Here is a 24745-nt window from a genome sequence, read left to right as displayed (position 1 = left end):
CAAAACTTGGTGCCTTATAAGAACAGACATTTATTATTTGTCAGTTTCTGTGAGTCAGAAATTTGGGAACAGCTTAGCTGTGTGATTCTGGCTTTGGGTCTTCCATGAAGTTGCTCTTAGGCTGTCAACCACACTGCAGTCTTATAAAGGCTTGAATGGGGCTGGATGATTTATTTCTAAAATAGTTCACATATATATGATTGTGGGTAAATGCCTCAGTTCTTTGCCAAGTGGAGCTCTCCTAGGAGCATCGTGAGTCTTTAGGACATGGCAGTAAGCTTCCTCTAGTGCAAGGGATCCGTGATAGAAGGAGGAAGTCATAATGCCTTTTATGACCTAATTACGCTTTGTCACTTCTGCCAGACTATTTGGTGGAAGTTACTAAGCACAGCCACAGTCAAGAAAAAAAAAGATTAGGCTCCAACTTTTGAAGGGAGGAGATTCAGACTGAATGTCAGTGACTGACCAAGTGGAGGTAAGCAATACAGGAGACTCAGAATATGTCTAGATAGTGGCCTTCTGGAGTTCTTCATTAAATTGTTAATGGTTTCTCAGGGAAGGGAGGAATACTTTAGTAGTATTTTTAAGACCAAGACTTGGGCTGTTACTGAGATATATATGTACCTAGCATTATTCTCCTCTTTTCACTTAGGAAGACTTAAGATTCATGTACTGGAAACAAAATGATAAAATCTAGTTAAAATCACGTGAGGTGTTTTTTTTTTTTGAAGTTTTGTTTTAGAGACTCCTGACTGAAGTAAATCATCATTGGGATGCTGTGGATTAGGAAGAAAGCTGATGCGAACTAGTCAAAAATATGAGTCTTGTAGTACCTTTGGAACATTATCCTGTTTGGGAGTAACTTTTAATTTTTATATAATCTTAAGCTTAGAAAGGACTTCCCACATGTCTTGGATGGTAAAGAATCCACCTGCAATACGGAGACCTGGGTTCGATCTCTGGGTCAGGAAGTTTCCCTGGAGAAAGGAATGGCAACCAACTCCAGTGTTCTTGCCTGGAGAATTCCATGGACAGAGGAGCCTGGTAGGCTATATAGTCCATGAGGTCGTAAAGAGTCAGACACGACTGAGAAGCTAATACAAGTACACAAGTACAAGTAAGCTTAGAAAATAGCTGTAAGAATAGTGAAAGGAACTCCTATATACCCTTTAAACAGACTCCCCAGTGTATGTTTGTGACATTTGCCTTTCACCTGTTCTAGGCCAGCTGGCCTAAAACCACCAGGGATAAACCTGTAGTGTGATTAAGTTAGGTTTGTTGACAATGCAGTGAGAGAGATCACAGACCAGGGGAACCACAAGACTTTGCCCCAAAGAGTAAAATAGATTTCTTACAGGATTTTGTAGAAGGGTGGCACTGAAGAAAAATTTAAATGAAGTAGTGTTTTGATAGAGTCAAAGCAAAACCAAGGTTATGTGTAAAAGAATCAACATTAGGTCTGAGCTGTAAAGTGGGCTTAAGGTGGTGTTTGCTTGAAAATTACAGAATTAAGAGCTTTTTGAACATTTCTTCTCCTAAAATTGCTTACTTAGATTATCCTAGGAAGAGAAGGGTATTTCAGAAAGTTTACTTAAGTTACTTCCCATCATCTTCCCAGTTGAGAGACAAGTACTGTTATGATATTTTTTCCCTGATAAGTTACTTTTTTAAAAAAGGTAAAGAACTTCATGTAATTGGAATAATGTAGATAATAATAGTGTGCGGTTTCTTTGACGCAACATGTTTGTAGATTCATCTGTTTTATTGCATCCTCAGCACTTGCTACCTTTTCACTGCTAAGTAGTATTACATTTTATTAATACACTGACATTTGCATGTCAGTTTTCTTGTTGATGGACTTGTAGGCTTCCAGTTCGGGAGTATCATGAAGACAGCTGCTATGAGCATTTTTATATAAAGTTTTTAGTCTATATGTTTGTTTATTTCTCTTGGATGTATACCTGGCTGTGAAACTCCTACATCAAAGGCTAGGTGCTTGGGTATATACGTTTAACTTTTAAGAAACAGCTAAAACTTTGCAAAATGATTATTCCATTTTACATTCCCATCAACAATTTGTGAGAATTCCTAGTTGCTTCATATCCTTTCCAATGTTTGGTATTATAGTCTTTCTAATCTTAGACATTTTTACAGGTATAAAGTAGTCTTCATAGTGGTTTTAGTTTTTAATCATCCTAATTAGCAATGATGTTGAGCATTTTTTACATGTTTATTGGCCATTTGTATATCTTGTTTCATGAAGTGTCTGTTAATGTCTTTTGCCCATTTCTTAGTTGTTGGCTTTGTATTGTTTTAGTTCTTTATGTATTCTGGGTACAAGTCTTTGCCTGACACACTTTTATAAATATTTTCTCCTAGTATGTGGCATGCAGAATTTACCTTCTTAATGATATCTTATGATGGGCAGAATCTTTTAAATTTGATGAAGTTATTTTAAAACTTAAATAGTTTTAGCTATCACAGTAAAGTCTGTGATCCACTTGAAACTAATTTTTATTTATGGTGTAAAGGGTGAATCTCAAGTTTCCCAATTTTCCATCCAGAGATCCATTTTTTCCAGCATCATTTGTTGATAAAAGACTTCTTTTTCTCATTGTTGCCTTTGTTAAAAATCAAGTGACCCGAAAAGTCTGAATCTGTTTCTGGGCTCTTTATTTTTATTCCATTGGTCTGTGTGGAATACTGTGTATTAATACATTTTGAAAAGCTGTATAGAGTACCTATTAGATTGTTGAAAACAGGAAAAACCTTTCTTGTTCATGGTTTGATAGCTCTGGAGATCTTTCTTATGACCATCATCTTGCTGCCAGTGATATTTGGAGACTTTTCAGCATGAAGCACTATATATTCCTATATATATATATATTTTTTTTTTTTTTTGGTGATATGTGACATTGATACTCACTTTTATTCTTTTCTATTTGTAAAGATGCAGAAACACTTGTTTAGGTCAGAGTTCTGAGGCTAGTGATTAAGAAACCTCAGGTACCTTTTTTAAAGTCTTACAGTTGTCTGAACATATATTATAAAAACCTAGACAGAACTTCATTGCAGTGTTGAACCAAGAGAGATGCCCAGGTCCTTATAGTTTGAAGGGAAAGAGGAGGACAAGACATAGCCACATAGAAATTGTGATTTCTTATAAAGAAACATTAGTTTATAATCTTGCAAGTTAACCTGTATTGTGGACCTCAATCATTCTGAATTATCAATCCAATAAACTTAAGTAAGCAGTAGTTGGAATTCATCTGCAGAGGGGAAGGGTAAGAAATTATAAGCTGGAGAAATTGAATCTCAAATATAAATCTGTTGTTGGGATACTGACTAAATATTGTTTATAAGTTAAAATTTTTATATTTATTTTAGGTGAGGTGCTGTAATCATGTGTTTATGGAATTTTCTACAGTAGATTTGTGAAACTGCTAGAAAGTTGAAAGTCTTAAGTCTGTGTTCCTGGTATGTCCTGAGTTGGGTCTCCTTTTCAGTGAATACCAGTAGTCATCTTAATCTTTTTGATAACTAAAAAACATTTCTTCCAATTTCTACACTGTCCCCAGAATTTACCACCTTTGTTGAAAATTACTGGTCTTAGATGTGGAAAGGTAAGGAAATAAAGTACTGGAGTAAGAAATGATCATGCAGCTTGTTCGTTATCATACACTGACTAAATCTAAATAAAATGGGTAATTTGAGAATTTTGAAATTAAGATGTCTGATTGTATATTCTTATTTTTCCTAGTAAAATGAATGAAAGTAAACCTGGAGGCTCACAGAATTCTAGTAAGTAATCATATTTAAAATATTTTCAAATTTAACTTAAAATATTACGATACATCATTCTTGCTTTTTTTTTAATTACAATTAATCTTTTAGACTGCTACTCAAACGCTAGGAATGAATTTCCTGATCCATGCTTAGATCGTGTTTCTATATACTGAAGTATAATGTTTTATGTATTAATTTCAACAAAAATCTGCTAGAAAAGGATAATTTGCCAAATTTTATTTGTATATTCTGTATTTATCAAATGTGGTTTGTATTTGAACAAAACAGTATTATTTCTTTAATAAATACGATTTTTCTTTTACCTTTTTGTGTGATTTTTCTTCTTACAAAAGATAAAATGCAAATGAGAACAGTTAATGTACAAAAGTTTAACATGAAAAGGAAAACTTGCCTGTTAGTGCTCACAACCATCTCCTCAAACAGATGTAGACTTTACTTTTAGTTGTTTTCTTCATTTATTAGTTATAAATAGTATGTATTGATTTGCTACTATGGAAGATGAAACTTTTAAATTGTTACTTTATACTCAGTTGCCACTACTTCACCTGATCTACCCTTTTTAAAATTTATTGTTTGATTGCCTCTAAAAGTATTACACTTAAAACTGAATCTTTACTCTCACTTATAGAGTATCTATTGGAGAAGGCAGTGGCACCCCACTCCAGTACTCTTGCCTGGAAAATCCCATGCATGGAGGAGCCTGGAAGGCTAGAGTACATGGGGTCGCTGAGGGTCGGACACGACTGAGTGACTTCACTTTCACTTTTCACTTTCATGCATTGGAGAAGGAAATGGCAACCCACTCCAGTGTTCTTGCCTGGAGAATCCCAGGGATGGGGGAGCCTGGTGGGCTGCTGTCTATGGGGTCACACAGAGTCGGGCACTACTGAAGTGACTTAGCAGCAGCAGCAGCATAGAGTATCTATTAACTGCCTATCATTGGGTAAGGAAATTTATGCCCTTAAACCTCCCTCTACTTTGCTTTCCTACTTTTACCTATATACTTCTATCAGTTATGCTAATAGTTCTGAAACTTAGTAGTTCATGGGCTACCGTCTTATATTTGTCAAATGTAAATATCACCTGTTACTGTTATTTGGTTAGTATTTTTCTTAAGTTTGTCTCAGCTTTTTACTTGAATGAACGTGTTCATTTTATTACTGTAACATAACCACTATCGTTTGCTCAAGGGTTATGTGAAAGGTGTAGAATCGTTTGTAGAAGGTGGTATTAATAAATGTAATAAAGTTGGAACAATTTTACAGAATTTTAAATGTTAAAATTAATATGCAAAGTACAAATAAAATCAAAAGTAACCTACTTACAAAAATGCATGCCTGAAACCTGGTCTGTTCTGTGCCCAGGGCCTTGGTACCAGGCAAAGAGAGGAGGGAAACAGATGGAAAGCACAAGTCCATAGCATATAGCAGATGCAGCTCCATCAAGCTGTAGTGAGGGAGAGCAAATACAGGATGGATGTTTCACAATATTAAGTATTGGTTTCTTTCCAGTCCTGAAATCTATTTTGTGAGTAACCTGTTGACAGATACAGTACATTTTCAACATATAACATCCATTCTTGATTACATATTAAATAAGGTAAATAAGATTAGCTGCTGTAGTAGGTAAACCCTGAGGTTTTAATGGTTTAACATAATAAACATTTTATTACTTGGTCATGTTACACTCCAGTGTAGATTGGTTAGGGGAGATTGAAAGGGGCTTTATGTTCCATACATTTAGAGTTCATTTAGAGTTCACGTTCATTCCATCTTATATTGATTAACTGCCGTGAAATACTCAGTCTTTTCAACTAGTGATTTTTTTCCTTGTTTTGTTAGTATGGTATTAGAAATACCATGTACGAATAAATATCATAAGATAAAAAGGATTGGTAATTATATTAGTAACATTCAGGTCTACCTTTGTGCATACCTTTTTAATTATATTGCTATATATTATCTCATTTAATGCTCATTAAGTCATAGTCTGAGGTAAGTGCTATTGTTGTCCTTACTTTTATAAGACGAGGAACCAGAACCATAAAGTGTTTATGTGACCTGTTCAGGGTTACACAGCAAGAGTGTAGAACTAGGTCTTCACTCAGATCTCCCTGACTCCGCGATTTGCCTTTAAAGTTTTATTATTGTGATAAAGAACATAGAATTTATCATATTAACTATTTTGAAGGGTGGCACTTCATTCAGAGTTGTGTAGCTGTTAACACTGTCTAGTTCCAAAGCATTATCCCTCCAGAAGGAAACTATCCAGTAGGTAGTTACTTCTCATTTCTTCTGTCCTCAGCTTGTGAAGACAACCAGCCTACTTTTTGTCTGTCTCTATGGATTTACCTGTTTTGGATAATGTAATCTATTATATAAATGGAATCATGTAGTTTGTGACCTTTTGTGCTTGGATTCTTTGACTTACCATAGTGTTTCTATGGTAACACTCATAGAAAGACTCATCTGTTGTTGTAGCATATATCAGTATTTCATTCCTTTTTATAGCTGAAAGATAACTCCGTTATATGGTTATTGTATATTTTGTTAACCCATTCATCATTCATCCATCTATTTGATGGATGAATGGAAATTTGATTTGTTTTCCCTTTTTGGCTATTGTGAACAGTGCTGCTATGAAGATTAATATACAAATATTTGTTTGAACATCTGTTTTTAATTCTTTGATATTATATATAACCAGTAGTGAAATTGTTATATAGTAACTATGTTTAACTTTTTGAAGAACTGCTCACTATTTTCCAAAGTGATTGTACTATTATTACATTTCACCTAGCAGTATATGAGGGTTTTGATTTCACTATCTCCTTGACAGCATTTGTTATTTGAGATTTTTTGTTTTAGCCATATCTTCTTCGGAGAAATGTTTATTCAGATGCTTTGTCCCATTTTAAGATTGAGTTGTGTTTTTCTTGTTGGGTTGTAAAGCTTACGAACACTAGACTCTTAAAAGGTATATGATTTCCAAATGTATTTAACCATTCTGTAGATTGACTTTTCCCTGTGTTGATAGTTGTCTTTGATGCACAGAAGTTTTAAATTTTGATGAAGTCCAGTTTATCTTTTTTTTTCTTTTATTGCTTTTGTTTTTGGTGTCATGTGGTATCTGAAAAACTATCGCCAAACCAAGGTTTTGAAGATTTTCCCCCCCTGTGTTTTCTTCTAAGTGGTTTATAGTTTTGGCTCTTATGTTTAAGTCTTTGATCTATTTTGAGTTAATTTTTGTATAGTTTATGGAGAAGGATTCAGTTTTACTATCTTGCATGTGACTTTCCAGTTGTCGCAGCCCCCTTTGTTAAAGAGACTGTTTTTCCCCATTGAATGATCTTGGAATCCTTGTTCAAAATTTAATTGACCATTGATACCTGAGTTTATTTCTGGACTCTTTTCCATTGATCTGTATGTCTGTCCTTATGTCAGTACCACACTCTTGATTTCTGTAGTTTCATTATAAGTTTTGAGTCTTCTCTTTTTCTCTGGCTAAAGGTTTGCCAGTTTTGTTGACCTTTTCAAAGAACCAGCTTTGTTTGCATTTATTCTCTCTATTCTGTGTGTCATTTATTTCTGTTCTTATCTCTATTATTGCCTTTCTTATGCTAGTTTTGGGTTTAATATGTTCTTTTTCTAGTTCTTTATTGTTAAAATAAAGTTACTGATTGGGATCATTCCTTTTTCATATAGGCTTGCTCTATGGGTCTACAAGCCTAAAGATCAGCCAGAGGTGAAAGCTTAGAGTTCTTAGGGTCATTTCTGAGCATGCATCCAGCCCTGGGCATGTGATGTCCTTCTAGATTCCCTCGTATATATGGGAGCTTTTCAGAGCCCTTATCTTCCCATGTATCTTCCTTTACCTAGTCTCTTCTTTCCTAGCCTTTTTGGTCTTTGCCTACTTGCCCTGTTATCCTTTGCTTCAAGCTGCTGCCTCTAGTATATTTGTCTTAAATGCTTCTGACAGTCACACTCCAGCCCTGAGAAAGTTCTTACACAGATGAAAGAAGGGCAGGCATCTGAACCCATCCCCTGGGGAGCCACCATACATGTCAGAACACACACAATCACATTTTTCTAACAAGGTCCATATTCCCTCCTCTTAAGACAGTCCACACCAGGAGCATGGCCTAAGGAACAATACACATTGATTCTGGGCTTAAGGCCATTGCCTGGTTAGAGAGTGAGGGATAGTAGGCAGGTAAGTTAAAATGCCACAGATCTGTCATCAAATTTTGGCAGCTTGTTTATTAAGCATTTTTCTCATTATTTCAAGTTTTTAAATCAGATTTCAGACTTTCTGAAAAGTTGATTCTGATGGGTTTGGCAGCATTATCATTGCTTTAGTGGAGAGATGAAGTTTTAGAGTTTACTAATTGGTTGTTTTCAATGAGTTGCCAATTTTGTTAAAGATTAATTTAAAAATGTAAAGTCACATTGTTTTAGCAGTAGGTATTGAAAGTCTTAGTTTACTGAAAATAATATAATGTAATTTGTTCTCAAAAAGAACTGAACACATCGTTGAGAGAAACACCAATTCCATAGGGTTTGTTTTTTTTTGTTTTTTGTTTAAATTTTTTTATATCTATTACTTTTTTCACTGTTAGCTTGTGTTTTCTGTCGAAAAAATGATGACTGTCCTATTAAATATGGAGAAAAGAAAACTAATGAGAAATGGAATCTCACTGTACATTACTATTGTTTGGTGAGTATAATTTTTAATTAAATCCTAAAAATTTGGTATTCTTCTAAAGAAGAGAATTTGATCCTGATGGCTGGTTTCTGAGAAATGGATAAGTCATTTAACTTTCCTGGATCTCTTTTGCTATGTAAAAATAAGATTTTTCATTTATCATATTCTAAGATTCTGAAATGACTTGATACATAGTAATACTTGTCATCATTACCTACTTATTTTTGTCTAACCCTTTGGGGCCTCAGTGGAAAAATAAAATGGTTAGGTCTGTAAGGGAGTTGTTCATTTTGCAACTTTGTTGTTTACATGGCTGCTAGTGATAATTATCAGAAAGGACCTGTTTGAAGGCTCAGGAAGTAAAATAAAAGTATTTTATTTCACGGAGAACCTGAAGAGAAATTTTGACTGCAGGTAATAAATATTTGTGGAAAAGGAAATAGGTTAATTTATGGATCACTCAGTTGCAAGAAAAAATGATGATATATTGAGAATTGTCTCTCATTTTTTCCCCATTCCCTCTACCAACTTCTCATCTCATTGAATCTGCTTTAAGATACTAGTGGTACCGTCACTGCCTTAGCATGATGCCAAGGTTACATGAGTATATACAGTATTCCTTGGCACTTGCAATAGATATATATTGCTGCTTCACTGATTGTCCAGCTTATAAGTGAAATTTAGCAGCTTATAAGTGAATCAATTTTATATATATACACACACACACACACATATCCACTCTTTTTTAGATTCTTTTCCCATATAGGGTACAGAGTATTGAGTAGAGTTCCCTGTGCTATACGGTAGGTTCTTATTAGTTATCTATTTTTAATATAATAGTGTGTATATGTCAATCCCAGTCTCCCAGTTTATCCTTCTCCCCACTCCCTGACTGTTCCCCTTTGGTACCCATAAGTTTGTTTTCTACATCTGTGACTCTGTTTCTGTTCTTAAGTGGTTTATGGGGCACAGAAATGTAGTATTGGCTGAGATGGGTGGTTCTGGCTTAGGGCCTCTTCTACATGAGGCTACAGTTGACATGTCAGCATGGTTTGGTCATCTGAAAGCTTGACAGGCTGGAGTATCCACCTCCAGTGGCTCACTTATGTGGCTTTTGGCCTCAGTTCTCTTGTCTCTTGGCAGGAGGCCTCAGTTCCTTACTTCCTGGGCACCTCTGTAGGGCTGCCCACAGCATGACATCAGGCTTCTCCCAGAGCAAGTAATAAAAGAAAGGGATAGATATACACCAAGATGGAACTATATGACCTAGTTTTTATAATCATATACCACTATTACTTTTCCTTTATTCTGTTAGAGGTGAGTCATGATTCTAGCTCACACTTAAGGAGAAGGAAATTAGTTCCCACCACTTTTAAGGGAGGAGTATCAACAAATTTAGGGGCGTATTTTTATTCTTACAACAGCATCCATGTTAAAACTTAGATGCTTCCTTGAGTAATACTTTAACATAAATTCTTGGTGTTTCTCTAAGGTTTGTAAACTGATCTAGGAACCTAATTACTTTGTACCAAGACTTAGGGGAACATGAAGTTGATATTCCAGATTATTTGTCTTAGAGTCATATAGGGCTTAGAGTCTTACAGGGCTTCCCAAGTGGCTCAGTGGTAAAGAATCTGCCTGCCAATGCAGGAGATGTCGATTCAGTTCTTGGGTCAGGAAGATCCCCTGGAGAAGGAAATGGCAACCCACTCCAGTACTCTTGCTTGGGAAATCCCATGGACAAAGGAGCCTGGTAGGTTACAGTCCGTGGGGTCACAAAAGAGTCAGACAGGACTTAGTGAATAAACAACAACAACACTACCAACAACACAGAGTCTTACAGTTTGTATCACAAAAGAAAACCTTTTTATATTTCTAAACAGTTCATTTTACTTTTTATGTAATAGAATTAGAAGAGACCTATTTTATTATTAGTCAGTGTGTTGGTTTTTTTTTTTTTCCCCCCTGTAATTTTTAAGTAATCTATGGCCCTTTTGGGATTTTTTAAGATACACTGATTAAAATCTCTAATCACAAGTCTGAAGTATTACTGAGTTATTTAATATATTTAACTTGGTCATATCAAAATTTCCCTTATGTTCTTTCTTATTTTATTAATGAGTGTAGTAATCCCAAAACACGTTGACCCTAGTTCAACACTTACAGGACTGGTGTTTCATTGTGAACGGGAAGGTATAGTAATATTATAAATGATAATGGAATATTAGAGCTGAGACTTGGAAACAACCTAGTCTGTTGTTTTTATTTTTGTGTTTAATATTAGAAACACTGAATTACTTGCTTAGGGCTCCAGAAAGTTGGGCTCAGATCCTGGTTTGCAAGCCAGTACTTATTCACAGCCTCATGCTTTTTCTTGATTCATGTTCCCTTAATATATTTAAACTGAGGTTAAAACCTATTTTAAAAAATTTATTTTCATTAACTATAATTCAATAGATTATCTATAATTATGTCTTTTATGATTCAGAATCCAGCTAGATTTATAGTTAACCTGAAATATCACTGATAATTATCTCCATAGTATTTATTACTATTACATATACATCTTTCAGTATATGCCGCTTTTTCCCGCCTAAAACTTGATCATAAGTGTTTATTGTTTGTCTTCCTTCCCTTTCCCTGTTATTTTCTATGATACTTTTTAGAAACCAGTTTGGTTATATAACATGTTAATATATAGTGTCTTTGAAATCAAACAATATGAGTAGCCTCTTACTTTGACTATGAAAAATAACTATTATAGGTAAGAGATACTTGAAATTAGAGTGTTTTATATCCATTTTTATTGGAATATTATAGATATATATTTTTTATTCCAAACAAGTTTCTTAGAGTTTATTTTCTAATTGAGAATATATTCATAGTTGATGTCAAGTGGAATTTGGCAGAGGGGTAAAGAAGAAGAAGGAGTTTATGGTTTTCTAATAGAAGATATCAGGAAAGAAGTGACTAGGGCTTCTAAACTGGTAAGTAAATTACTTTACTCATTGCACCATAAATATTGTCAGTATTAAGGAAGTCTTTTGCATCACATTCTGTACTAGAAATTGATAAGACATTGATTTTATGTTATTTTTGTCACAGTAAATTTTAGAACATTTTGTATTTTTTCAAATGAAAGAGCTAAACCAACCTTGGATAACATGTGTGGCAATACTGATTTCACTGCTTGTCTTCCAACCTACCCATCATTTCATCCACTCTTACCATCAGAATTATGATCCTACTTCCACTGAATTGTTCTTCACATCTTCTATCCTGAGGCAATCCAGTTATTTACTTTTCATTCTTATGCCTCAGTTGCTGGGTTGGAGAGATAGCTTGAGATGGAAACTACACAGCTCTACAGACCAATCATTTATGGTCTCCTTCTGTCTTGTGGCTCTTCTGTGACACAGTTTGCTTATGTTCAGTGCCTTCGCCTGCTCTCCGAGATAAGTATTCTGAACTTTAACTCCTTATTCATTCAGTTACAGTTTGTGAATCTTCTCTGTGATGGCTGTTACTACATGAGGGAATGGACTGTAGGTCTCCATGTGTTCTGAGTAGAAACCATGAGAGTTACAGAACGAGAAGATTGGAAGTACAGGGGCTTCTGTTTAGAGAATGGGGCACTGGAATTGACGACTTCCATGGTGGAGCAGTTTTGGCTGATGAGAGGACTCTTCATTACACTGAAGTGGAGATGAAGTGCATTGACACATTTTAATTGAGGAAGTAAAAACAAAAAGATTGTCCTATCAGTGCAGAAGTCATTTAGAATGATAACAAGAATTAAAATACAGAGGAGGGTGCCAAAGTCTGGAGGAAGTTAGGTAGGTGACATTAGGTTCTAGGACCAGATCTTTTTAAGTCTGAAGGTAGAGTAGTGGCCTACAGTCTGCAGCACAGAACTTAAAACAATGTTCTGTTTGTCCTTCTCCCTACCTCTATCTATATTTATGTCCATTCCTTGTCAAGTCTGGAAATGGAGGAGGATGAAAAAATAAGCAGCTTCATACAAGAAGTTCTATAAGGGAAGCATTCAGAGAATTTTATTTTGGTTGAGACAAAGATATGAAAGTGGTTATTTTTAAGGATATTCAAGATTCAGGGGTGTGTGTGTTAGTTGCTCAGACATGTCCAACTCTTTGCGATCCCATGGACTGTAGCCCACCAGGCTCCTCTGTCCATGGAATTCACCAGGCAAGAATACTGGAGTGGGTTGCCATTTCCTTCTCCAGGATCTTCCTGACCCAGGGATCGAACCCAGGTCTCCTGTATTGCAGGCAGGTGCTTTACCATCTGACCTACTATGGAAGCCCAAGATACAGAGGAGGTAATGATAAACTAGAGGTTCTAAGGCACAAGGGGAAACCTTGGAGAAAAGGTTAAAATGACATTTACCTATGGGCCTTGTGGGAGTATTAGTACCAAAATTTTTCAATCTTCTGGTGATAGTGAACTTGTCATGAAAGATGGCCTCTGCAGGTACTGTTTGGAAATCCTTTCTTAAGACATCATATCCTCTCTGAGTATATTGTGAACCTGTGAGAATTTCTTGATCCTGAAGAGGTGTCTCGATTTACGACCTTAAAATAGAATTCCATATGTCAGTTTACAGGGAGAGACTTAGGTTAGCAAGGTATCATTCTACAACCTGGCAGTGCTTGACAGGTGGACAGTATAATCCCTTCATCAGTGGCCAATATGATGCTCATCTCAAAGGTTCCAAGATATATGAAGTACTCTTCTGTATTTTAGTAATGATTGATTCATCTAATTATTTTTCTGTTTATATACTGTAGTGATATTTAAGTTAGAGGCGGTGGTATTTGTTTCCTAGGGCTACTATAATAGATTACCCCAAACTGGGTCGCTTAAAACAGAAGTGTATTCTCTCAGAATTCTGGAGACCAGAAGTTCCAAATCAAGCTGTCAGAGGGATTGACTTCTTCTGGAAGCTCTGAGGGAGAATTTTCTCATGCTTCTCTTCTGATGGCTGCTTCTCTTCTGATGGCCTTTGGCATTCCTTGCTTTGTGGCAGCATACCTCAATCTCTGCCTCCATCTTTATGTGGCCTTCCCCTGTGTGTCTTAAATCTCTCTCTTTTTTTACTTATAAGGACTTATAGGGACCACCTTAAATCCAGGATGAACTCATCTTGAGATCTTTAACATATCTACAAAGACCATGTTTCCAAGTAAGGTCACATTCAAAGGTACCAGGAATTAGGCCTTGAATATAACTTTTGGGGAATCACTACTTAACCTACTTACTATAGGTATCTTAACACTATTTCATTTGCTTAAGATAGAGTGATCCTCGCCAGTTTTTTACAAATTGTTTTTTAGAATTGTTTTGCTGTTGTCCTATATATAATATTTCCTAACTGTGTTTTCTGTTGCAATTTGAATGAGACTTTCATGTATAATCTTTATGTATACAAACCCTTCAGTTTAAAATATTTTAGCAGGTAGGAAGGAAAAGAAGCTTCGCTGTCTCACCCACATTAGATTAAAGATGTTTGCTTTATCAGAAATTGTTATTTGAGTGACTCTTTAGATTGGGTTGTTTCTGAGTAAAACAATTTTTTTCAGGAAATGTCTTTAATATACTATAATCACAGCTATTGTATGGGGAAAGTAATTGTCAGACTCTCCACAAAGAATATTCATTTATACCTTGGTCTTACCTATAGTACTCAAATTTTCTACATTATAATCCCTATTTTTATATTTTCTTCTAGAAATGCTCTGTTTGCAAGAAAACGGGTGCTTCAATTGGGTGTGTCGCACCCCGATGTAAACGAAGTTATCATTTCCCATGTGGACTTCAGAGAGAATGTATTTTCCAGTTCACTGGCAATTTTGCGTGAGTTAATTAACTGTCAAATATGAAAGAAGATGTAAAGGAAAAGTGGAAAATGGATATGGATCTCCCTAATTATATAATTCCTTTGTAAAATTTCTTTTCAAAGTTACACTGGGGTTATATGGGTACTTTAGAGAATTATAATATCTGTAATGGCCTTAATGATTAATATTCACCTCTAGCTTTCAGCCCTAGAATATAATATGGAAGTGTTAATTTATTCACATTCAATAGAAATTTCCATCTTATATAATTCTAGATTTTATGTTACTTTTTAGAGTTAATACTTTTCTTTCACAGGGTTATCTGTGTTCTTATTGAGTAAATTGAAGACATGTAAATTTAATGCAGTCAGAAAAATAACTACCCTGGCATGACCCTAAAAATGTTTGTTTCTTGAGTTCAGCTCTAAACATCAAGATTTTATGAATTTTGGTGTTTGTTATCATGAGTGATTTATTTCTTTTAGTCTTTGTGCTCTTGACCTATTTAATGAATTGTTCTGTATGAAAACTGCAGTGTAGAAAATGCAAATGGAAATAAATTTAGTGGGTTAAGAATAATTATTGTTTGTACTTTAGTTATTAAAATAATATTTTTAAGTATGAGTTCCTTCCTTTGAATTTGTGCAGGTTTGAGTACAAATGTTGTGTATACTGTTACTAACAGTATTTCATAATTCTCAATATAGTATTAGTTATTGAAATTCTGTGAGGTGAATCTCACCACCAAAAGGTTCACATTTGAAAAATCTAGCTCTCCTTGGTTATAGATGATGAGACTGATTACAGTGGCATTTCCCCAGCCTGTTGTAAGTTAATTGTGAGAGAGACAAATGAATTTTCTCTAACAGATATGAATTGTAATGCTAGCTTAGTTGTGCTTTATAATTTATTAGATGATGTTTTTAATTAATTTACATTTTTAGGTCATTTTGTTGGAAACATCGACCTGTTCAAATAATTACATCTAATAATTGTAGAGACTCCTTACTGTGCACCATTTGCTTGGAATTTATAGAGCCTATTCCAACTTACAGCGTGTTACGAAGTCCTTGTTGTAAGAATGCTTGGTTTCATAGAGACTGTTTGCAGGTAAGATAGTTTGTAAACATTTTCTGATATAAAGTCTGTTGCTTGCTGATTTGAATTAAAACAGACATGTGTTTTAGCTCGTACTAGTAACTTTTTAAAATGGCTTTATTGAATAAAATTTTACATGTAAAATTACTCTGTTGAAGTGTACAATTAATGTTTTGGTTAAATACTTTAGATACTACCTTTTAATGTATGTTTAAACTTAAAAAATTTTGTTTTTACCCAAGGATTTTGCTTGTATATCACAAATAATAATACAGTCTTTAATTCCCAAGTTTGTTTATATGCTTAAAGTTAGAAAAACCAAGATATGTGAAATAATAAATTGTAAGCTAGGATAATTTAATGTTAAGAGGTCTATTTTTTTTAGTTTAGTAAACATTTTGTCATGCACTTCTGAGGTGGCACAGTGGTAAAGAATCTGCCTGCCAGTGCAGGAGACGCAAGAGAGGCAAGTTTGATCCCTGGGTTGGCAAGATTCCCTGTAGAAAGAAATGGCAATCTGCTCCAGTATTCTTGCCTGGAAAATTCCGTGTAGAGAGGTATCTGGCATGCTGCAGTACATGGTGTTGCAGAGTCAGATACGACTGAGCCTGTGCACGCGCACGCGCGTGCACACACACACACACAGAAACACATTATCATAACATTTGAAATTAAACTGATTACTGTCTAATGAATTGAAAATACATTATAGTTCTTTGAGAGCCACCTTGTATGTCAAACCTGATGACAAATTTTCAGGTAAATTGAATATCATAAAACTATTAAATAATCTACAGTTTCTTCAATTCAGAAGGTAGTTTAATAATCTGCAGTTTCTTCAATTCAGAAGGTAGTTTAAAATTTTAAAAAGATCCCAATTATTAATAACATCAAATATATGTAATATACATGTGTAAAGGTGTCAACTGATAGGCAATTATTGTTGATAATGCCAATGATCAAAGGATTCACTTTAATTTATACTGTTTTTAAAGTTTGGCTTTTATTATTATTTAGTAAAATGAACTGTTAAATTGATTACAAATTATCTACAGAAGTTTTTTTTTTTTTTTAAGTTAGAAGATGTTGTAAATCCTCTTATATTTCAACAAAATCTAAATAGTACTAACAGTAGTCCAAGTAGTAAAGCTTTTGATTACTTTCTGTTTTTTTTTTTTTTGTATGAGCCTTCAACTCTTCTTTTTAGTATTATTCAGTTAAAAGTGGCAGGATGCAGCCTGTTTTGTTGGGTAAATAGTAGAGATTCTATTAATTCTCATGAAATAGTGTTTGTAAAAGGATCCAGAGAGTGCAATTCTAAACATCATGAAGTACTATCTTTATCTATTGAAGAAGAAGTTCACATTATGTGAGAATCTCTAAAAAGTTATTATCTTAATTAAGGGGTTATATTTGAATGACTTGAAAGTAATTGCTGTCAAATGTATCATCTTGTTAACTTTGTATAGTAGTGTGTTATTTTTCAGGACAAATAAGATTTGCCTCATTTTGTGTTAATAATGAAACAGAGGTTTTCCAATTTGACCTAGTATTCATAGGACTTTTTGTGAACTCTGAAAGTACTAAGTTTCTAAGTCTGTCATTAAAAACTAGAAATAGTACTACTAACAAAAATGTAGGTCTACTTTACGCAGGTGTAATATAATATCATGGCCACGTGGACACCTGTATGTGATGTAAATATTAACAATCATTTATTACATGTTTAGAGCATACAAGGACAGAACTTGTTCTTGAGTCATGTTTCTTGAAGAAGCTTCAGTGGCTTTACCACTCTGGTACAACTGTTAACTGAAATAGTAAATGGAGTTTACCCAGTTTAGGTAGCAATAATCATACCTAAAGAAAAAGTTTTTTTAATCTCTGAACTCCATTAATACAAAGAGTTGAAGGAGGAACATACCTATGCAGTAGGATGAGAATTATATGTGGTTAAGCAAATTTTAAGCAAATACCAGACACTTTACCTGCCTCCTGTGAAACCTGTATGCAGGTCAAGAAGCAACAGTTAAAACTGAACATAGAACAATGGACTGGTTCAAAATTGGCAGAGGAGTACATGAAGGCTGTATATTGGCACCCTGCTTCTTTAACATATATGCAGAATATATCATCCAAAATGCTGGGCAAAATGCTGAAGCGCAAGCTGGAATCAAGATTGCTGGGATAAATATCAACAACCTCAGATATGCAGATGACACCACCCTTAGGGCAGAAAGCAAAGAGGAATTAGAGAGCCTCTTGATAAAAGTGAAAGAGGAGAGTAAAAAGGCTGGCTTAAAACTTGTCATTCCAAAAACTAAGATCATGGATCCAGTCCAACTGGATTGGATCCAGTTACTTCATGGCAAACAGATGGGGAAACAATGGAAAGAGAGAGATTTTATTTTCTTGAGCTCCAAAATCACTGCAGATGGTGACTGCAGCCATGAAATTAGAAGATACTTGCTCCTTGGATGAAAAACCATGACAAACCTAGACAGCATATTAAAAAGCAGAGACATTACTTTGCCTACAAAGGTCCATATTGTCAAAGCTATGGTTTTTCCAGTAGTCATGTATGGATGTGAGAGCTGAACAATAAAAAAGGCTGAGCACTGAACTGTGGTGTTGGAGAAGACTCTTGAGAGTGCCTTGTACTGCCAGGAGATTAAACCAGTCAATCCTAAAGGAGATCAACCCTGAATATTCATTGGAAGGACTGATGCTGAAGCTGAAACTCCACTACTTTGGCCACCTGGTGCAAAGAGCCATCTTACTGGAAAAGACCTTGATGCTGGGAAAAACTGAAGGCAGGAGGAGAGGGGGATGACAGAGGATGAGATGGTTGGATGGCGTTACTGACTCAATGGACATGATTTAGAGCAAATTCCAAGAGATGATAAAGGACAAGAAAGCCTGGTGTGCTGCAGTCCATGGGGTTGCAAAGAGTCAGACACGGCTGAGTGAACAACAAAAGCAAATTTTATTTGTGACTTCTACAAATGCTGTTATATTAGGATTTTGTGAGGAGAGACTATAGATTAGTATCGAATAAATTGATAGAGCTTTTCCATTCTGTATATGGAAAGAATTGTCACTATTCTTGTTCATTTTGGATTTCTCCATCATTGCTGTGGTCTTGGTATCTTTTATGTCTGCTATTTTTCTTTCTGTTTCCACTGATCAAAGATCCTTTAGGTTCAGCAGAAATTTCATTAATTTGTTATTTTCCTCTCACATGTTGTGTGTGTGTGCTACATTGTAGTTGTTTGAACCTGGATTCTTCTTTGTTCACTTCTTCCTTCACCATCCACAAATTATTCCCCAAGTCTTTTAGGTCTGCTTAATATTTTTTGTGTATCCTTTTTTGCTACCTTGTATCTTAAGCCCTTTGTGATTTCACTTCAGACAGTTTTTCTTTTTTTATTAACTAGGCTTTTGCTGGAGCCTGTTGGCTCCTGCATGCCTTATTCCCTATCAGTTCTTCATGCTACTGACTTTGACTTCTCTTTATGTTTTTATTACTTAGTTCAGTATGGTCAGCATGTAATCTTTAAGGATATTGTGATTAAGTTCCCCAATCACACGTACTCTTTTTGCCCCTGAGAGTTAATATGTGCTATCCCCTTTCCTTGATTATCTTTTATCCTATTTTCATGGCAGATCCCTATTTTTTCCAAACACAACTTTGACCTTACCATTGCTGTGACATTTTTGCCAGGCTCTTACATAAACTTCAGTACTTCTTCCTTTCTCTTACTGTATGTACTTTTCTAAAAGTACTTTTATACTGTATGCCTACTCACAAGAATTCCTTGAAACAGAATCTAAGTCATTTTATGTTTGTTTTTGGTACTGGCATAGTGTTTGGTACCTAGATAGTGGGGATTAAATATTTATTAAATAAATGTATACTTCTAGTTTTTTAAATTGAGAATTGGCTACTCTTTCTCTTGAATATCTTCTGCCTGCTGCTTCTGTATTTGTATTTGTTGATGCAGTGAGAATGGGTTTTATGCTCTTCCCTCTTGGAAAGAAAACTAACAGAGATTGAGGTAAAAACAGAACCAAGGATGCTTTATATGTATCATTTATATTTAAACATCCTTCCTAGATTAAGTAACCAAAGATTTTTACTGTTTTATTCACAGAGAGTGATGGACAACACAATTTTTGGGAACAGAAATGACATTAGATACAAAAGGTTGAGAAACACATGGGTGAGAGATGTAAAGAACAGTCAATTCATTGGCTTAATATTTTTTTCCCATTGGGAGAAATATCTCCAAATTTTAGCAGTGGGATAACTTAGTTTAACAAAGTTTATGAACCACTAACATAAATAAAAATTCATAATATATTATGTTAAAAGTAGCACATGTTCTGTTAGCTGTATAATTCATAACCTGATAATCTGTTAAATTGTTAACCATGTATTTTCTGTTTTCCACTATAGGTGCAAGCAATAAATGCAGGAGTGTTTTTCTTTAGGTGCACTTTATGCAATAATAGTGATATATTTCAGAAAGAGATGTTGAGAATGGGAATTCATATTCCTGAAAAGTGAGTTACATTTAGCCTTTTGATGAAAAGATGTTTTAAATGTAGAATTTAAAAAAATGGAAATAGTCATTTATATTGATTAAGTACTCATAGATAAGCAGACATTTCAAAAAGGGAAATCTACAGCCTGTCCCACCACCACTTCCTCCTCCTCCTCAGATTGCCAGTTCTTTTGACCAGGCACTGTGACTTAACTGTCTCAGTAGTTGTTAATAGTCTCTTAATAATTGTACACCTCACTTGTGTACCATATTCATGGACTTATACACAAGTATAATAGGCTTCAGAATGGTATGTATAAATTATATGAGAATCAAGATGTGGTTTAAAGTATATGAGAAGAATTTTGTTAATATTTAAAGGTGAGAAATCCAGAAATAGTGCTACTAAACTTGAAATTTTAAAAATTGTAAGTGAAATATTAAGAGAAATAAAAGTTTCAGAAAATTTCTACTTAATTTTTCATTTAATATTTGAAATTCATTGAGACTAATGAACTATAGGATAAGATAACATTAATGGATTTACATTTTGAATTGAATGATTGATTCTAAAAAAGAACAAATTTTATTCTTGTTCCTAAGTTTTTAACGAGTTTATTTTTAGATTGATATCCTTTTATGTAACATTTAAAGCCAAAGTCCGTTTTATATATTGCTTCATTTACAGAGATGCATCTTGGGAATTAGAGGAAAATGCTTATCAAGAGCTTCTGCAGCACTATGAGCATTGTGACGTCCGAAGATGTCGTTGCAAAGAAGGGCGAGACTATAATGTGCCTGATAGGTAAATGGGAAAGTTCACTTGTACTCATTGTCCGTTTTTAAACGTTCAGGTTGAGAAAGTAGGTTTCCTAGTTAGTGAAGTATTTTGCTCTTAGGGGGTTTGAAGTTTTAATCTGAGATGAGGTATGTTTATTAAATATTTATTTGCATATGTTTACAGAGAAATTATTGCAGCTGGCATAATTGTAACTTTTATGGTATGTTTTCATGAGGCTCTGTTTTCTAGAGCTCTACTGTGGTAGCCACTAGCCACAGTTGACCAGTGACCCCTTGAAATGTGGCTGTTCCAAATTGAGAGGTACTGTAAGTGTAAAATACACAGTGAACACTTAACATGTATCTTAGTTTGCTAGGACTGCCATAACAAAATACCGCAAACTGGGTGACTTAAACAACAGAAATATGTCTTCTCACAATCCTGGAGGCTCGAAGTCCAAGGTACAGGTATTGGCAGGTTTGATTTCTGTTGAAGCCTCTGTCCTTAGCTTGCACGTGGCTTCCTCCTAGTTGTGTCCCCCTCTGTGTCTTAACCTTTTCTTCTTATTAGGACACCAGTCATTGTATTCGAACCCCACCCATATGACCTCATTTTATGTGCCAGATCTTAGCTGTGTAATCTTCTATAGTTAGTTGTGGCATGCGAACTCTTAGTTGTATGTAGCATGTGGTATTCAGTTCCCTGACCAGGGCCAACCAGGGCCCCCTGCATTGGGAGCGCAGCAGAGTCTTAGCCACTGGAGCAGCAGGGAAGTCTCCATAATTTTCTATTTGATAGTCCTATCTCCAAGTATAGTCACATTGTGAAGTACTGGGTGTTAGGTCTTCAAAATATGAATTCTGGGAGTAATGTAATTCTGCTTTTTTAAGAAAAAAAAAAAAAAAGACCTTAAAATATCTTGTCAATAATTTTTTAAGTTGACTACATCAGACAAAATGATTATATTTCAGAAATATTCAAATCAATTCACTTGTTTCTTTTACCTTTTTAAATCTGATTACTGGGAAAGTTTAACATATATATGATTTACATTATATTTCTGTTGTATGACACTGTTCTAGAAGTTAAGAAACTAGATTAATCTATCAGTATTTGTTTTAGATCACTGTAAAAAAAAAAGAAGGCTTGGTGTTTGTAATTTATTGATTATTGTTTTGTAGTATCAGTGGACATTGGCTGTAATCTTGACAATCATTTTGTGCCTTCCGTGTACATACTGAGTTGTTGTTGTTCAGTAGCTAAGTCATGTCCGACCTTTGTCACCCCATGGACTGTAGCCCACCAGGTTCCTCTGTCTGGGATTTCCCAGGCAAGAATATTGGAGTGGGTTGCCATTTCCTTCTCCAAGGGATCTTCCTGACTGAGGGATCAAACCCGTGTCTCTTGCATTGGCAGGTGGATTCTTTACCTCTGAGCCACCAGGGAAACCCACACACTGTGTATAGGGTATTGGAAATCAAGAGTATTTTTATTTTTTATGAAAAAGTAACAAATTAATTTTGTTGACATTTATAAAGGAAATTTTGATACATTTTAACATGACAAACTGAAACTGTAGGTGCAGAGCACAATATTAGGAGCCTTATTTCTTATGGAAAGTGATTTTGCTAGGTGAGTTGCTACTTACTTTGCTGAAGTCTTAGCAGCTTTGGCAGGTTTCTCCTAAGAAGCTACTACTGATTCCCCATTCTGGGCTCAATTTTCGCTTCATTGTGCTTGTTACAATATAGTTGATGATATCATTTAAATCTGTCTTTGCCACTAGACTGAAGATTCACTAAGGGTTGAGATCTCATTGACGATATCGAGTAATGTGTATTGTTGACTAAGTTACTTGATCTGGTGACCCTGATTATTCATTTGTAAGCACTAATAATATCCCACTCAAGAGTTGTGCTGAGGCAGAGATGAGACTGTTTGTAAATGTGCTTTGTAGACAGTAACATGCTTTAGAGTTCTAAGAAGCAGTATGTTCATTAATATTGACATTTTCTAAATCCATTGTAGGTTATTTTGATTATAATTAAATTTATTTATTTTTCTTGTATACCATTGGTCACCTAATCCTTAGCTACCAAAGTCAATTTTCTTTCTGGCAGCTACTTTGCTTTTTCTCCTAGGACACAGATTCTTGCTGTCTGAATGCTTCCTTTACAACCTCACTCTCGTTCTAGTGATCGGAAGGTAATTTTGCTGAAAGCCAGCATGGTGTAGTGGTTAGGAGCATGGTCTGAAGCCAGGTAAACTGGATTGGAAGCCTCACTCTGAGACTAGCAGTGTCTGTTTGTTTGGGCATGTAATTTACATCTCTGCTTTGGTTTCCTCTTCTTTAAAAGGTGGTAACTTTTTTCCAGCCTTCTAAAATTGTGAGGATTAAACTTTACATGTAAAGGATGAGAACTGGGCCTGGTGTATAAGCACTTATGTTAGCTGTCATCTTTCTTTCTCTTCATCCTTTGTTGGCAGGACTATCTGGGGAAGAGGGGAGACATAGAGATGACACAACCCTATACAGCCATTTCCAGAGATTTGTCCACACGCTAAAAGTCAGACATGACTGAGCGACTTCACTTTCACTTTCATGCATTGGAGAAGGAAACAGCAACCCACTCCAGTGTTCTTGCCTGGAGAATCCCAGGGACGGGGGAGCCTGGTGGGCTGCCGTCTATGGGGTCGCACAGAGTCGGACACGACTGAAGTGACTTAGCAGCTGCAGCAGCAGAGGGAAAGTTCTGCAGCTACCTTTCTGATCACCCATGTGTCCACACATTCAGGGAGTACATCCATCCCCATATAGACAGATGTACTCATAACCAAACAGAGAGGAGTCTGCACAGCATAACCCACAGCCATATAGAATATGTGGATGCAGACTGGCACACGTCACAATGCAGTGGGGAAAACACTGGGAGTGGGGGCTGGCAGGGAACAAATAGAGAATATGAATGTAGGTCAGGTACTAAGTCTGGATCTTAGTGAGCTACAAAGTATCTGAGGTATCTGAGCAAGCTTATTATAGGAAATAATTCCTTACCTTGAATAGGAAAGATAGTATTTTAGGTAAGACAGTGTATTTACTGAATGCTTCTTCCTTATCAGACACATTGACATAGCAGTCTCCCTATATAGCATAATCATCTCCAAGTATAAAAGAAAATTTTTTTCTTCTCAGTCATATTCTTTACAGTGCTTATATTCTTGGATATATGTGCATGTTCACATTGTTATTTAGCTTACCTATTTTTAGATAGAGAATATTGGACTTTCTTGGTGGTCCAATAGTTCAGAATCCGCTTTGCAATGCAGGGGACACTGGTTCTATCCCTGGTCCAGGAAGATCCCACATGCCTTAGGGACAACTAAGCCTGTGTGCCACAACTACTAAGCTCATGTGTAGCAACTACTGAAGCCCGTGAGCCCTAGAGCCCATGCTCTGCAACAAGAGAAGCCTCCTGAATGATTAGCCCATGCACCACAACTGAAGAGTAGCCCCCACTCTTCACAACTAGAGAAAACCTGTGCACAGCAATGAAAACCCAATGCAGCCAATAATAAATAAACAAAAATAAATATTTTTAAAAAGAGACTATTCAAAGAGGGAGATTACAAATGTAATAAATGAAATAGGAAAAAAAGCACTAGGAAAAAGTAATACAGTATCAAATCAGATAATTTTCCTTTCTTTGGTTGTGTGTGTGAGATGGACAGTGAGGCATGTGGTGGCGCTGGTGGTTGAAATTAGACAAAGTTAATACTAAATGTAAATATCTGCTTCTCTTTATGTCCTCAGCAAATGGGAAATAAAGCGCTGTCAGTGTTGTGGTTCTAGCGGAACACATTTAGCCTGTTCCTCACTACAGTCATGGGAACAAAATTGGGAATGTTGCGAATGTAGAAGTATTCTCTACAGTGCAGGTAATATTTTGTAA

The 24745-nt window shown here is 35.4% G+C and overlaps 1 protein-coding gene across 8 annotated transcripts in view; it reads left to right on the top strand.

Annotated features, from left to right (window-relative positions):
- Positions 1–24745, top strand: part of G2E3 (G2/M-phase specific E3 ubiquitin protein ligase) — a 76987-nt gene that overhangs the window by 25113 nt on the left and 27129 nt on the right. For 3 of the 8 annotated variants that reach the window (XM_086363760.1, XM_086363759.1, XM_086363758.1), the window contains exons 2-9: positions 3761–3801; positions 8426–8523; positions 11397–11498; positions 14261–14385; positions 15314–15479; positions 19927–20033; positions 20703–20819; positions 24607–24731. In XM_086363760.1, coding sequence (XP_086219886.1) covers positions 3761–3801; positions 8426–8523; positions 11397–11498; positions 14261–14385; positions 15314–15479; positions 19927–20033; positions 20703–20819; positions 24607–24731 — 881 coding nt within the window. Of the gene's footprint in view, positions 1–3760; positions 3802–8425; positions 8524–11396; positions 11499–11832; positions 14386–15313; positions 15480–19926; positions 20034–20702; positions 20820–24606; positions 24732–24745 lie in introns of all 8 variants that reach the window. The other 5 variants (XM_086363765.1, XM_086363764.1, XM_086363763.1 and 2 more) reach the window with 2 other exon arrangements.

This window comes from Bos grunniens, chromosome 21 (assembly GCF_055505025.1).
Source record: "Bos grunniens cultivar Pamir isolate PY7600 chromosome 21, Bosgru_T2T1.0, whole genome shotgun sequence".
In the NCBI taxonomy this organism is placed as follows: domain Eukaryota; kingdom Metazoa; phylum Chordata; class Mammalia; order Artiodactyla; family Bovidae; genus Bos; species Bos grunniens.
This window is presented reverse-complemented; position numbering and strand designations above follow the sequence as displayed.